At 51.5% G+C, this 14763-nt stretch overlaps 2 protein-coding genes across 5 annotated transcripts in view; both read right to left on the reverse strand.

Moving 5' to 3' along the window:
* Positions 1 to 787: 787 nt before the first annotated feature.
* rsph14 (radial spoke head 14 homolog) lies at positions 788 to 3505 on the reverse strand. The gene is made up of 6 exons (XM_076171412.1): positions 2737 to 3505; positions 2544 to 2646; positions 2345 to 2451; positions 1694 to 1919; positions 1337 to 1473; positions 788 to 1224 (listed from the first exon to the last, which is right to left on the reverse strand). Exons 1-6 carry the CDS (start codon positions 2894 to 2896, stop codon positions 956 to 958), a joined length of 1002 nt encoding a protein of 333 aa, XP_076027527.1. The 5' UTR covers positions 2897 to 3505; the 3' UTR covers positions 788 to 955.
* Positions 3506 to 3593: 88 nt separating this feature from the next.
* The window catches only part of pxk (PX domain containing serine/threonine kinase), an 11519-nt gene continuing 349 nt past the window's right edge, over positions 3594 to 14763 (reverse strand). The window contains exons 2-19 of one of the 4 annotated variants that reach the window (XR_012965558.1): positions 12415 to 12465; positions 11892 to 11939; positions 11359 to 11545; positions 11165 to 11242; positions 10733 to 10806; positions 10573 to 10647; positions 10367 to 10471; positions 10102 to 10203; positions 9852 to 10013; positions 9637 to 9754; positions 9348 to 9426; positions 8912 to 8960; positions 8749 to 8826; positions 8564 to 8650; positions 8368 to 8431; positions 8003 to 8062; positions 6730 to 7266; positions 5530 to 6671 (exon numbers count right to left, since the gene is read on the reverse strand). Coding sequence is in view for 3 of the 4 variants with exons in the window: in XM_076171404.1 (XP_076027519.1) it covers positions 5072 to 5283; positions 8003 to 8062; positions 8368 to 8431; positions 8564 to 8650; positions 8749 to 8826; positions 8912 to 8960; positions 9348 to 9426; positions 9637 to 9754; positions 9852 to 10013; positions 10102 to 10203; positions 10367 to 10471; positions 10573 to 10647; positions 10733 to 10806; positions 11165 to 11242; positions 11359 to 11545; positions 11892 to 11939; positions 12415 to 12465 (1629 nt within the window). In the remaining variant the exon portion in view is untranslated. Of the gene's footprint in view, positions 5284 to 5529; positions 7267 to 8002; positions 8063 to 8367; positions 8432 to 8563; positions 8651 to 8748; positions 8827 to 8911; positions 8961 to 9347; positions 9427 to 9636; positions 9755 to 9851; positions 10014 to 10101; positions 10204 to 10366; positions 10472 to 10572; positions 10648 to 10732; positions 10807 to 11164; positions 11243 to 11358; positions 11546 to 11891; positions 11940 to 12414; positions 12466 to 14763 lie in introns of those variants that run through there. The other 3 variants (XM_076171405.1, XM_076171404.1, XM_076171406.1) reach the window with 3 other exon arrangements.

Raw genomic sequence — 14763 nt, forward strand, 5'->3', positions numbered from 1 at the left:
CTTCTTTGTTTGTGTCTGATTAAGCGTCTAAATACAGAACACCTGTGTGTAATGAGCAGCAGGTGTGTGTGTGTGTGTGTGTGTGTGTGTGTGTGTGTGTGTGTGTGTGTGTGTGTGTGTGAGAGAGAGATCAGGGCTGATTAACAAACATTTACTGTCTAAGTTGAAGCAAGAGGGAAACAGAAACAATATTCAAATCAGCAAAGGGAGAAAAGATAAAAAAGGGAAAACAATCCAACCTGAAAAACCTCAGAAAAACAGATTTGTGATGTGGAGGCATCAAATTAGAGACAGAGCTTTCCAATCACAAGGAAGGGGGCGGGGCTGCTCGCCACATATAAGCAGCAGAGTAGCGGGCTGTCCCACTGAGGGGAAACAGAGAAGCATGATGAGAAGGGGAGAAGACAACAGGGAAGGAAGCATGTGGGGGAAAGGGATGAAGAAGAAATGGGAAAACACAAAATGGGGTGGAACTGAAAAGGGGAAAGGCAAAGAGCAGCCATTATGCCCATAAGAGCCTTAAGGAGCTCCGACTGCTGCTCTAGAAGCCTGATGAAGACATGAAAATGATTGTTTGGTTGAATAAATTTGCTGCAACAGAGAAATGCTAGTTGCTATGGCGTTGCTATGGTGTTCAGGTGGTTGAAATGTCTTCCAAAATGTTTTAAGAACAAACCAAACAGTCAATAGAAGAATGCAGAATCACAAAGGAACACAAAGGAAAAGTGATGACAGAGATGGGATGGAGGTTCAGGTTCATTTGTTTATTTAAAAATCTAAACTGGAGAAAAGGTTTGAACAACAAACGAGGTCTGAAAAAGTCTCAAAACTGTGGCACAAAACTCTGGAACAAAATCTTCTCTTCTTCAAGAGAAGGTGACAAACTTTAAATGAAGCAGAACTTTGTAAACTTGCTCATCAGATGCTGACTGGAGGTCAGAGGTCACTCATTCTGTCAGGGCGTCCACGTGACGATGCTGACGGCGGTCTGGGCGGCTCGGCGAACATCCTGGTCCCCCTCCATGTCAGTACTCCACCTGGTCAGCAGGGGGAGGCGCTGCAGCAGGAGGCGGCGGCCGGGCGGAGCTTCGGCCAGCGAGGACAAAGCTTGCAGGGCGTAAAGGAGCAGACCCTTCCTCTTCTTCCTCCCCTCTTCATCCATGTCCTGAGAGATCAAGCCCAGGAGGAGCGGGACGACGTCCAGATCCACACACTGAAGCTTTGCTACACCAGGAGGAGTGTGTTAGTGTGTGTGTGTGTGTGTGTGTGTGTGTGTGTGACTGTGTGTGTGTGTGTGTGTGTGTGTGTGTGTGTGTGTGTTTGTGTGTGTGTGTACCAGAGGTGATGATCACTGTGTTCATTAAGACCCCTGCACTGTTGGTCTGAACGTCCACGTCTCTGTCCGATAACAGTCTGACCAGGACAGGAAGTACCGCCTCCTCGCAAACTCTCTGCTTCCCCTCCACAGGAACGCTGAGACCAAACAAACAATCAGAGAAAACCGGTGGCTTGCCAGGTCCCAGACTCTTAGAGAACCTGTTCGGCACTCGCTCACTGTGGATGGACAGACATCGTATGTGATATCGAGCGCTACAAATGAAATGGACTTGACTTGCCCTGGTCACCACTCGATGATAGCAGAGACTACGGGACCAACCAGTCAGATTATTAAATATGCATGTATCTGTGCTACCTGAGGGCCATCATGGCCGCCAACGCCTCCCTGCGGACGCCGGTGCAGCGGTGAGAGAGTCGCTGGCCCACCACAGAGACGGCGTCAGAGGCTAGAGCGGGCAGAGCGTCCAGGGTGAAGCAGACGCTGAGGGTGGAGAGGAGGAGGATCAGGACCTCGTCTTCCTCCTCCTCCTTGACGAGCTGCTCCATCAGTTTAGGAACCAAAGCCAGTAGAGCCTGTGCTCCTGCAGGAACACACACACACACACACACACACACACACACTGTATTCTGGGCCTCAACGTGACCTTTGACACAGCTGATCACCAGAATCTCTTTCTTATGTTAGAGAAGCTGTTCGGTCTGTCAGGCTCAGCTCTGAGGTGGTTTCAGTCGTACCTCCTCAGATGAAGTCGTGGTCTCAATCCAAAACGTTTCATCAGAAACTAAAACATCTCCATTGGGAGTCCCATAAGGCTCAGTTCTAGGGCCCTTACTGTTCAGTCAACCACTGGGGGGTGTTGGTAACTTCAATGACTTTTTACTTGTACATGTTTTGGATACTCAAGTTCATTCTACTGCTGAGACTTTAGGCACAGATGGATTGTTGTGTGTGATGTCGGCATGGTGATTGACTCAGATGAATGAATGTGATGGGTGCGGTTTGTACCTGCAGGCAGCAGAGAGAGACGGTTCATCACCAGGAGGACGCTCCTCCTGCAGGAGTCCAACAGCTGAGAGAGAGGAGACAGGAGAGAGGAAGACAGGATGGCCTGTCTGAGAGGAGGGGGGGGGGGGGAAGAGAGATTATGATCATTGTGTATCAAAACAAACAGAAAACAAACAAACTGTAACTAAAGGAAGCAGACCTGCCGATGCTGTGAGCGGCCAGCAGGTAGAGCAGCTCGCAGGTTTTTACTCTGATGGACTGATTTTCATCCTGCAACAAAACTTTTAACAGCGGCACCAAACCTACACACACACACACACACACACAATTTACTCTTCATATTTTCTTACAAAGTGTGTAAGTAACTGAGGCGTAACTGCGCGTGCGTGTACCTGCGTTGAGCGCGTGCAGGAGCGTCTCCGGGTCTCGGATCAGGTCGCACAGTGACGCCTGCGCGCGCTGCCTCCTGTCCGCCTCGGGCCGCCGCAGCTCGGCGCACAGCTGCGGCACGGCCCAGTGTCCGTAAGCCACCGGGGCCCGGCTGGAGTCCATCACGGGCGGAAACACGCGGCACGAGCTTAAATCACGCTCAGGGACCGGAGCATGACGTCATCACACCCAAGTCTGGCCTCTGACTTCACTTGGGTCTGAGCCGTTTGAGTTGTTACGAGGCAACACAAACACAAACACACAGCACTGGAACACATTGTTTGGATTTCACAGGAAGAGGAAATACAGGACAGAACTCTGTGTGTGTGTGTGTGTGTGTGTGTGTGTGTGTGTGTGTGTGTGTGTGTGTGTGTGTGTGTGTTGGACAAGGTGTCAGTTACCAGGGCAACGAGTCTCGGACATAAAGTCAAAGTTGTGAAGAAACGTTTCCCGGTAAAATCTTGTCATCAAACTGGTGATGTCATTGTTAACAGCTGATCGACCTGCTGCTGCTGTTGTTGTTTATGAGAGCTGCTGTGTTTTTAACTCGAACACAGAGAGATCCCAGCTGCTCATCATTTGTCGGTCTGTGTCTCCGCTGATCTTCAGATGTTTGGACGGAGTGACGCCTCTGTCTGTGACGTCACACTGCCGCCATCTGTGACACTTAACGAACTGACGCAACGCGGAGCTCAGACATATCAGAGCCAGGAAACAGTTAAAAACGCTCGCTGTGTTAACCGGATAACCGGAAATGAATAGATACCCGTGAACTGTGTGGATTGAGGCGGCAGATCGATTGAACATGGAGCCAACAGGAAATGATTATCCGAGTTTAATGATCGATGATTGCACTGATAAGAAAACAAAGTTCCGCATGAAGCAAAAAGATTTAACACAAAGGTTCAAAGTGCCAACATGTGATCACAGCAGAGAGCTGGGGCTAACACCTGATGACGTCATCACAGCAGCCTGCAGACAGCTGACAGGAGAGGGTCACGTGTTCAAAATACTTAATGTATTAATGGGGCAGAAACTTGTAAAGTTTGGTGCCAAAAATGATTAATGGACTTTGGAGACCATTAGCTTGTTTCCATAGTTACTGATGATCGGTCATTCATACAAATGATCGCTGTGGTCCAGATCCATTTTAGTCTCTTATGATGAAAAAATATTCAAGTCCTATTATAATTTTTGCCTCAGGCTTTTCCGGCCTTGGCGGTGGTATGAGAGGGATTCTAACTTCCTGTGTGAATGTGTGGGTTCCTGTGATGACGTCCTGCGTGCTGAGCCGACGCTCCTCTGCTCACATACACAAGTATTACAAAAATATTAGCATTTCCAAAGGCACAACATTCAAAATGGCACTGATGAGTCAAGACGAGCCGAGAGTCTGAGCTCAGCGCCAACGCAGCAAAGGTTCATCTCATTTCTACACACACATCCTGAACGTGCAGCAGGCAGCGAGACTCGTGTGACCCTTGACCTTCTGCAGAAGCTTGGTGCTGCCTTCAGGGCCTCTGGTCCAGGACCAGGTTCAGTCTAATGCCCAGGTTTCTCCTCAACATGGACCATAAAGTCCCACGACACCACTGCTGCTCATTCTGATTAAGGGTTAGTCGTCTTAAATGTATGAACGGAGGAAACCAACCTAACAGCTGATGGTGTGATGAAGACACATCCTCACTAGCGTGCAGCATGAGTGCAGCGCAGTAAAGCGTAAAAAAAATGAGGGAGACGCTTTACGTTCTGTAGATTATCTGGGTTTTTGCGCGTTCGGAGATCAAAACAAAGCAGAAGAGGCAGCAGACGCTTATATGGAGGGAAGTTGCAGGCCAGGTGCTCCGTCGCTCCTCGTTCCCCCTCAGTGCTGATGAAGAGCAGCGTCTCTGGGAGGAAGAGGCAGGATGCATTAAGGCCGCTGCATCAAAACGTCTCATACCAAAACACAACCGCTGCGTTTGGGAGCCAAAGGGCCAGCGTTCCCATGGAGACATGTCCGTGTCCCCTCGTCTGTTCTCCGGTCCGTACGTCCAAACAGCAATGGATTAAAAAATTAAAAACCATATAAAAGCAAAAAAAAAAGTTTTGTTTTCACATCTCCGGGAGAAACGACGCAAAGGTCGCAGAGCGGCCGGACAATAGTGGTGGGCTGAGGTGTGAGGTCATGCTGCCATGGAGACCAGGCCTCAGGTCCCAGGGCTCAGGTCCCAGGGCTCAGGTCCCAGGGCTCAGGTCCCAGGGCTCAGGTCCCAGGGCTCAGGTCCCAGGGCTCAGGTCCCAGGCTCAGGCGCTGGGCTAGCTGCAGTCAGTGGTCTTGGCCTTCTTCAGCTTGCCCTTGCTGAAGCCCTGAATGGAGCTGAGCAAGGCAGCACGACCTCCCCCGCTCCCACCAGAGGAGCCCACAGGTGGAGGGCAGGAGGAGGAGGATGCAGGCATGGGAGGGGGAGGGGGAGGGGGAGGGGGAGGCGGGGGTGGAGGAGGAGGAGGAGGAGGTCCAGTCTGGGCTCCTGGAGGAGAGAGAAGAATGAGAGGAAGCAGTGAGCAGCAGACAGGAAGAGTTTGTCACATGAGACGGCTCCAGACTGTGTGTGTGTTCCTGTGTTGTCTCAGTGTGTAGATGTTATGGATCCATGAACACGTGTCAAAGCCTCTAACGCTCCTCTACATGAAGAGAGAAGTTTAGTTACAAACTTATATGTTGACCTCTGACCTTCTATTAGAGAATCCAGGTTGAGCTTTTATTGTGGAGGGAAGAGAAGCACAAACATCTACACAGAGAGACGACTTACAGAAGAACAACCAGAGTTCAGACCAGCGTGTCCCTCCAGACTAACAGCTGCTGTGTGATGTCATGTTTAATGTCCCACACACACACACACACACACAGACAGATGTGTGTGAGGCGCGCTGCTCCTGACTGGACGTCAGGTACAAACCGTCAGCAGCAGGAACTCTGAGGTCTCAGCTTCACTTCCTGTGTCAACATGCTTCAGCTGATAGGCAGAAGAGAAGCTGAGCTGTGTGGTCAGAGGCGGGAGCACGAGGAGCAGATGGAGGCGCATGATGTTTATGTTTAGCCGTTTGAAGATCCAGAGCTTCATTCAGTCCACCATCAGTCCAACCAGAGCACTGTGATCTCTACTGAGGGTCGCTGCTCTTCATCGCCTCATATAAGCCCGCTGACCTGAGGTGACCTGCTCGTCTTCATCGTGCTTCAGCTTCATCTTTTCATTTTGACGTCAACAACATCTAAGAAGCTCAAGTCTTTATTCCATTTACACCCAGGAGTGAAACAAAATCAACAAAGTGAGGCGAACGATTCTCCGTGTGCGTCCAGAGGGTAGAGGGGCATCCAGAGCGTCACCTAACAGAGCCTGCAGGGGGGAGTGAAGAGCAGGCAGAGCGTCAGTCGGAGCCCTGTGGACCTGGTGGTGGACTGATGGTCGCTCTGGCTCCACTCTCAGAACGTAAACAAAGAAGCAAACTGAGGCGTCGCTGGCGAGGGGGGGGAGAAGCAGGAAGTGGGCGGTGGAGCGTGTGATGGCGGCGGGGAGCTCAGAATACACAACCTTCCAACTCCTGATTGCAGCACGCTGAGCAAACTGAGGGGCAACGTGGAGAGGACGCGGGGACGGACAGAGGGGGACGGGAGCGTCTCCAGCAGCTGCAGTCAGAGTGGAGACGATTCTGTCCATGCAACATTCACATCATCTGCACTCGTCGCCGTGGTTACAGTTTCAGAGCCCAGCTGGGCGCGTCTACTCTCTACCTCTACGTCACCCTCGAGCTCTGATCCGCTAAAGCCAAACGCACACCGTTACAGGAACACGTTTGATGCTCATCGGTGGCTTTAACCCTTAACCCTCCTGACCTGTTCTTCTTCTCCCCATGTGACCTGACTGACAACAGAGGGTCATCCGTGTTTAATCTCCTGTTTCTGAGGCTTCAACGACACAAACACGAGCGGACCGATCCCACAGACACACACAGACACGCACAAAGAGACGCACAGACACGCGGGCAATCCAAGCCACTGACAGGGGGCACAGGCAGAGCGGGGTCGTCACAACCTGAGGGAGGGGCAGCGAGGGGTTGTGACGTGTTTTTGAAGGCGGACACCTTTACTCCAGACGGGCCAGAGGATCACTCACTGAGTCTGCATCAAGACAACATACTGGATCTGTTTATCGCCCTAATCCCAGTCGAATCAAACGTTCTGACTGACTGACAGCTTTCTGTTCAGAGGAGTTTGAGCCAATGAGAGTGAAGAAGAGGAGTCTTTGTGTCTCTGATCTGATCTTGGCTCTCAAAGGCTCTGAGACGTTTCCTCCTCCAGCTTCAGCAGGCAGAGTGCGGTGACCCGGAGCTCTCTGGGAAGCTAAGGTGTGCCACCGCCTTAAAAACCACCAGGGACCTTCAACATCGTCATCATCAACAGTTTAAGTTGAACCGTTACTTTACCCAAGGACACAGTCAGAATGGAGCATGCTCTATGGTGGAGAAGAGGAAGGAGAGAGAGAGAGAGGAGTGTTAAGAGCTCAGTGGACCGGGCAGAACTTACACAGTACACCAGGAGAGGAGAGGAGAGGAGGAAGAGAGGAGAGGAGAGGTAGAGAGGAGGAGAGATGAGGAGAAAAAGGAGAGGAGAGGAAACTAGCAGGGCAGGATGCTGCTGCTGCGTTCAGGTCTGGCTGGACCGACTGTAAACTTGAGTTGTGGATGCAGAGCGGCCTTCTCATGTCAGCAGTGACCTGAATCTACAGGTCAAAGGTCACAGATCAAAGTGATGATGGTGTAAAGACACTTATTGATTTGCTGAACAGAACAAAGAGAAGAAGAGCAGACGTGTCCTGAGGTGAATCAGTGTGTGAGATCACACACCAGAGCTTCCTGCCCTGCGTCAGACAGACACAAAGAGAAGAAGACAGACACCTGTCTGAGAACCAGGAGAAGAGACAGACAGACAGGTGGACAGAGAGACAGACAGGTCAAACCAATCAGTTAGTGTCATCATTATTCCAAATCAATCAATCATTTCATTCAGCCTGGTGTGTTTGGTCACTAGAGAGTTAATGAGAGAGATGCAGTTAGTGATCTGAGCGCCGCCGGACACGCCAACCACAGCTTCACCACCGGGGGGCGCTGGAGAGCCTCCCAGAGAGAGAGAGAGACCAACGTGTCAAAACAGACAGACAGACAGACAGACAGACAGACAGACAGACGTACCTGTAGTGGATGGGGGGGTGGGGGAGGAGGGGGAGGTCAGGGGTGAGCTGGCTCCAGAGCCTGAAGACAAAGAAGCAGAGACACACAGACAAGTCTCAGTGAAGAAGAGCAAACACCAACAAGTTGCCATGACGACCAGCACCTGCATCTGTTTGTCCTTCACTGAATCATCTCAGCTACATGTTGCCGCTAGCTGCGTGTTTACACTCGGCTCTGCCTGGAGACATAGAGCTCCTATCTGAAGAGGATCTGATCCAGATCCGACTGATCCAGATCCAGTGGCGTCTACTGTCGTTGCTCATATCTTGCTCAGTTGTACACGTAGAGAAACAAAGCGGTCCAGAGGAGCAGCAGCAGTCACTCACCAGAGTTGTTGTTGTTTTTGACGGAGACGTCTTCCTCGTTCTCGTAGGCCGACTGTCTGGACTTCTGGAAAGAAACAGATGGAAGTGAAACCTTAGGAATGTCAAAGCCTCCAGTGATCTGTGCCAACACATGAAGGTGAGGATGAGGAGGACATGAAGCTGTGGAGACGTGCTAGGTGCTGTGTGAGGCGTTTACCTTCCTGGCCAAGATCTTCCTCCTCTTCTTCTCTTCCTCTGAGCTGTGGTGAGACTGAGCTCTGGTCAGTCTCCTGTGCTGGTGGAGCTTCAGTGGAGAAGATGACACACAGCGTTACCACTCTCCTGTGAGGCTGCACAGTGTAAACAGTGTGTGTGTGTGTGTGTGACGAGTCGCTGACGCACCTGTCGCTGCTCCTCCTGCAGCCTCTTCTCCAGGCTGTCCTTGGCAGCCTTCAGCGCCTCCTTCAGCCTGCTGGGGACCTTGAAACACAGACAGATCTGACATGAAGACAAGCACTTTGCTCTCTGTTGGAGTCTAAGCTGGAGTAGAAGCAGATGACCTCACCTTCATCTGGACTTTGTCTGAGTGCTGAATCTGAACGTCACTGAAGAGCCTGAGAACATAAAGATCCTCACTGAGATGATGATGATGATGCTGCACATTTACCACCTCTACATCCGGTCCAGGTGGGTCCAAGTCCAATAATCACACAACATGTCAAAGAGCTTCAACAACAACGTCTCCTGACCCAGCACAGGGCCAAGAACCTCAGGCTGGAGTGCCTCAGGGTTCAATGTTGGGCCCCATTCTGTTTATTTGCTCAACCATAAAAGCAACAGATGTGATTCATAGAACAAAGTGTGGGTAAAGAGTTCCCACTGGATCTCCTACCTGATCCAGCTGAGCTTCATGTTTCTGTTGTCAGCTGACATCACGAGCCTACACGGAAAGTCGTAAACGCTAACTTCTAACCTGTCAATCATTCACCACAGGAACTCACGGTGTCTGGATGAGCTGCGACACTGTTGGCATCCCACTCTTACAGGCTTCCGTGGACAGGATGGACTGCAAAACGGACACTGGACACACACACGCGCACACACACACAGACACACACACACACACCGTTGCATACACACACACACACACACACACACACACACACACACACACACAGAGAGACAAAGGACAGAGCATGATGAGGACTCACATGAACGTTTCAGACACTTAATTCTAGATGTTCTGTCTTGTGGAACCTTGAAGACCCGGCAGCATGCAGATGTACAGACCTACAGAGGTGTAAGGGACGGCGGGGTAGTGGTCCACAGGGACGGCGTCTAGCAGCCTGCCGTAGGTCATCTCGTAGAGTAAATGTCCGAAGCAGAACACGTCCACGCTCTCTGTGGTCTGCAGGTCCAAAACAAACTCATAAACTCAAACACAACAAGGAGCCAAACTAACACGCTTCACCTGTGGACCTCAATCTAACGCAGCAGCTACCTACATTGATTTTCCTGAGTTGGGTGAAGGAGGGGCGAAGCATGGAGGGAACTCCCAGCATGCCGTTCTCCACGTCCATCAGCCTGCACACGCCGTCGTCCACCATGACGTTGGACGAGTGCAAGTGGCCAAAGAACAGGCAGCTGTCGTGGAGAAGCTTGAGGCCCTGCAGGAGCACACAGACGGACACACGCTCAGGTGTCTGTGTGTGTATATGTGTGTGTGTGTGTAACGGTGTGTGTGTGTGTGTGTACCTCCAGGATCTGACGGCCGTACAGTTTGATTTGTGGCAGTTCCAGTCCCTGGCTCTTCTTGGGGTTGCAGTACTTCTTCAGGTAACCCTCTCTGGGCTTCACCTGGAGGACGGACACACGACAACACAGAGCAGATTATAGGGGTCTCAGGTCTGAGGGTCAATCTGTTCTGTAAAGACCAAATGAAGGTCCGGGGGCTTTATATGAATGGTGGCTGATTAAAGGCTCCATCCAGCAGGGGGCGCTGTGTCCCGGCCTCTCCTACCTTGTAGATGAAATCCCTCAGGGAGCCTTTCTCACTGAACGGCCGGATGAGCAGAGCTGAAGACTCACTGGTGCTGGCAAACTGCAGCGGGTAGAGATAAGGACTCTGAGGAGGAGGAAGAGGAGGAGGAGGAGGAAGAGATGAGAACAGAGGGGGGGGGGGGAGGAGAAGTGTGTGTGTGTGTGTGTGTGTGTGTGCTGACATACAGACTGGGTGATGAGCAGCTTCATCGCTAACTGAAGGTCTTTGTCTGACAGGAACTTATCAGGGCCCAGGTCCACCTGCAACAACATTCAGATTGATTCCATTTCCTTCAGGTGTATAAATGTAAAGGTGTGTGTGTGAGCAGGAAGAGCAGCTCCTCACCCAGCTCAGCACGTGCTTCTCTTTGCTCTGCTCTTTGTTTCGGATTAGGAAGTATTTCTTCCTGATCCTCCAGCCTAAACACAACAGGAACATGTGACTTTAACAAACACGCCTGGACTAAACAACGTGATGACATCACCGCCGCGCTATGAAAGCTGAAAATAACAAAGTGCTTTTGTAGTCGGGCTTTTATTTTGATAGTGATGGAAAAATGCTTTCAGATGCTTGTGCTGCCAGTAAGCTGCTCTATATTGAGTGCTGCCTGCTCTTCATGCAGAGATCTGAGGCGTGTGCACCCTGGGCCCAGAGGCGTCCATCTGAGGAAATGTTACCTTTACCTTTGACCAAGACAAAGCTGTCGGCCTTCAAGGAACAAACCACAGTTTCACAATATTGACAGTCTGTATCTGCTGACAGAGACAAACAACTCACCAACGTCTCTGAGAGGCTCCAGCACCTCCCACTTAGGGTCCGACCTGAAGTACATGGACACCTGCTGCAGGGCGATCTCTGAGAGAGAGAGAGAGAGAGAGAGACAGAGAGAGAGAGAGAGAGAGAGAGAGAGAGGATGAAATGATAGCTCCCACCCCCCTGAACTCTCCTAAGTCTCCATATTAGAAACAGACCTGTGTAGTTGGAGGAGTAGTTGTTTGGGTCCAGGAACTTCTTGATTGGCAGTGAGCTGCAGAGCAGGGGATGCTGGGTAATGGAGTCCAGAAACGACTGCAGTCCTCTCTGCCTCTCTGCTATGAACTCTCTGTCCATGTTTCCTATCAGCTTCTTAGGAGGAAGAGGAAGACTGATGCCACATACCTACAGAGAGAGAGAGAGAGAGAGAGAGGGAGGGAGGGAGGGAGAGAGAGAGAAAGAGAGAGGTCACGTGGGGTGAGTGAGAGTCTTTCCTCACTGAGGAAATGAGCTGGTAAAACTAACTTCCCGTTAGTCAAGAGGACATTCAGTGATGCCCTTTGACCTTGTGATGAAAAACAGCTGTGACAAACACAGTGTGACAGAATCAGCCCAGGATACACAACACCAGATCTGCTCCAGATAGATAACACACACTCCCACACACACACACTAACTCCTCTGGGATTGATTGGATACCCATCAGAAGCACAAAGAGTCCATGGACATGAAGCTTGTAGAGGAGACTCACCATCAGGCTGCTGTTCAGGCCGTCAAAGTCACTGTAACGCCGGATCACCTGCCACACACACACACACACACACACACACACACACACACACACACACACACACACACACACACACACACACACACACACACACACACACACACACACACACACACACACACACACACACACACACACACACACACACACACACACACACACACGTATGTTGGGATCATTCCAGAGAAGCTGAACTGGATTTCAATGCAAAGGTCAAACAGGGTCACAGTACTGATATGTGCTCATAATAAAGATCAGGCAGCGCAAAGTCACGCCCAGGATCAATACCACAGTGATTAGTGTTCATTTATTATGGATGAGGTCAAAGTGTTTACCAGCAGCGCTCAGATGAGAGGAAACAACTTTGTATTTCTTTGGGTAAATACTTCTTCTCTGTAAACGATGTGAAGTTGCCCTGCAGCTGCTGTCAGGCTGTGACAAGTGTGTGACAAGTGTGTGACACATGTTGTGACAGCGCTCCTACCTGCCAGCTGTTCTCAGCAGACACGCCCCGATGGACTCGCACGATGTACTCCTGTGGGACAAGGAAACACTGTTATCAGTCTGTGAGCCTGGGACAGGGGCGTCTCACTGAACATGGACTTAACTACAAAGAAGTAGAGAAGTCATCTGAGGCGCCTGAGTAGTGGATGTGACCTCAGTGTGACCGGGCTGTGATCTGGTGGGCTCAGTGTGATGGGGCTGTGATCAGGTGGGGCTGTGATCTGGTGGGCTCAGTGTGACCGGGGCTGTGATCTGGTGGGCTCAGTGTGATGGGGCTGTGATCTGGTGGGCTCAGTGTGATGGGGCTGTGATCTGGTGGGGCTGTGATCTGGTGGGCTCAGTGTGATGGGGCTGTGATCTGGTGGGGCTGTGATCTGGTGGGCTCAGTGTGATGGGGCTGTGATCAGGTGGGGCTGTGATCTGGTGGGCTCAGTGTGACCGGGGCTGTGATCTGGTGGGCTCAGTGTGATGGGGCTGTGATCTGGTGGGCTCAGTGTGATGGGGCTGTGATCTGGTGGGGCTGTGATCTGGTGGGCTCAGTGTGATGGGGCTGTGATCTGGTGGGGCTGTGATCTGGTGGGCTCAGTGTGATGGGGCTGTGATCAGGTGGGGCTGTGATCTGGTGGGCTCAGTGTGACCCGGGCTGTGATCTGGTGGGCTCAGTGTGATGGGGCTGTGATCTGGTGGGCTCAGTGTGACCCGGGCTGTGATCTGGTGGGCTCAGTGTGATGGGGCTGTGATCAGGTGGGGCTGTGATCTGGTGGGCTCAGTGTGATGGGGCTGTGATCTGGTGGGCTCAGTGTGATGGGGCTGTGATCTGGTGGGCTCAGTGTGACCCGGGCTGTGATCTGGTGGGCTCAGTGTGATGGTGCTGTGATCAGGTGGGGCTGTGATCTGGTGGGCTCAGTGTGATGGGGCTGTGATCTGGTGGGCTCAGTGTGACCCGGGCTGTGATCTGGTGGGCTCAGTGTGATGGGGCTGTGATCTGGTGGGCTCAGTGTGACCCGGGCTGTGATCTGGTGGGCTCAGTGTGACCCGGGCTGTGATCTGGTGGGCTCAGTGTGATGGGGCTGTGATCTGGTGGGCTCAGTGTGACCCGGGCTGTGATCTGGTGGGCTCAGTGTGATGGGGCTGTGATCTGGTGGGCTCAGTGTGATGGGGCTGTGATCTGGCGGGCTCAGTGTGATGGGGCTGTGATCTGGTGGGCTCAGTGTGATGGGGCTGTGATCTGGTGGGCTCAGTGTGACCCGGGCTGTGATCTGGTGGGCTCAGTGTCTCTGGTGGACTCTGGCTGCTCACTCAGCACTACATTCCTCCCTGCTGGCCTCTTCCTCCTGGTGACCCCACAGGCCTTTGCTGTGTCATTTCCCACTCAACATCCGTGTGAAACCTCACAGTGCTGCTGGATCAACTGCAAACTGTCAATCAATCATTATTGATTGTGTTGCCCTTCCTGGTTCATACAGGAGTGTGTTCAGGTCTGATAAGAGTGTTATAGAGAAAAGGCAACATAATGCAGACATGAAGACAAAGTCGTTTCAGTGTGTGTGTGTGTGTGTGTGTGTGTGTGTGTGGAGTCACAAGTCAGTTAGTGAGACTCCACACACACGCACACACTCTGACTTGTGACTCCATCCTTTCAAAGCCTCGGCTCATGCGTCCATTACCGGACAGAGAGCTGACAGTCTGACAGCTTCACATGTTACCCAGTCTGTCCGTGTCCTCGCTGTCTCACGCTTCAGTCCACGCTTCACGCTGTGGATCATCTCGATCTTGCGTCACGCGTTCAGTTCACTCGGATGACGGGAAAGCATGAATCACTCTTTCATTTGGACAAACACGATACTGAAACTCGATCGACTCAAGTTCACAATTCTGAATTGCATCAGAATTTCGAAACGATGTTTACAGGAAGTGAAGTGTCGACAGCGCCGGAGACTGTGATTTTACGACACTTTTCCAGGGTCACATGTGGAAGATATCTGAAGATAATTAAGATTCCAGAGAGCTTAAACACATCTGCTTCAAGAACGAGAGCCCGTTGACCAAACTTTAAGCTTCGATACTCGGTACATGTCAGTGTAAACACGCCCGTGAGTCCCGGGTCTCAGTCCGGCTGTCCGAACATGGAACTGTGCGGGTTCGGCTGCGCGCTGCGCCGCATTTCAACGACTTCAAAGCGACTTAAAGCAACAACACGTTCATAATGTTTACAACACAAACACATCACTATGAGAGGAGAAAGAGGAAGCTGCTAAACCCGCGGAACGGAGCTAGTGACGCAATGCTGAATTTAAATAACAGCGGATAGTGTGTGTGTGTGTGTGTG

Source organism: Genypterus blacodes, unplaced genomic scaffold (genome assembly GCF_046128005.1).
Source record: "Genypterus blacodes isolate CSIRO-AG114 ecotype Tasmania unplaced genomic scaffold, CSIRO-AGI_Gbla_v1 ptg000249l_1, whole genome shotgun sequence".
Taxonomy (NCBI): Eukaryota; Metazoa; Chordata; class Actinopteri; order Ophidiiformes; family Ophidiidae; genus Genypterus; species Genypterus blacodes.

Bases quoted from the DNA above. Each gene is read 5' to 3' on its own strand.
- rsph14 (XM_076171412.1), bottom strand. From the start codon at position 2,896: ATGGACTCCAGCCGGGCCCCGGTGGCTTACGGACACTGGGCCGTGCCG. The intron at 1,920-2,344 runs GTACAAACCGCA...GTGTTCCTGCAG, and splicing joins TCTCTCTCTGCTGCCTGCAG to GAGCACAGGCTCTACTGGCT. The intron at 1,225-1,336 runs GTACACACACAC...CTCCTGGTGTAG, and splicing joins CACAGTGATCATCACCTCTG to CAAAGCTTCAGTGTGTGGAT.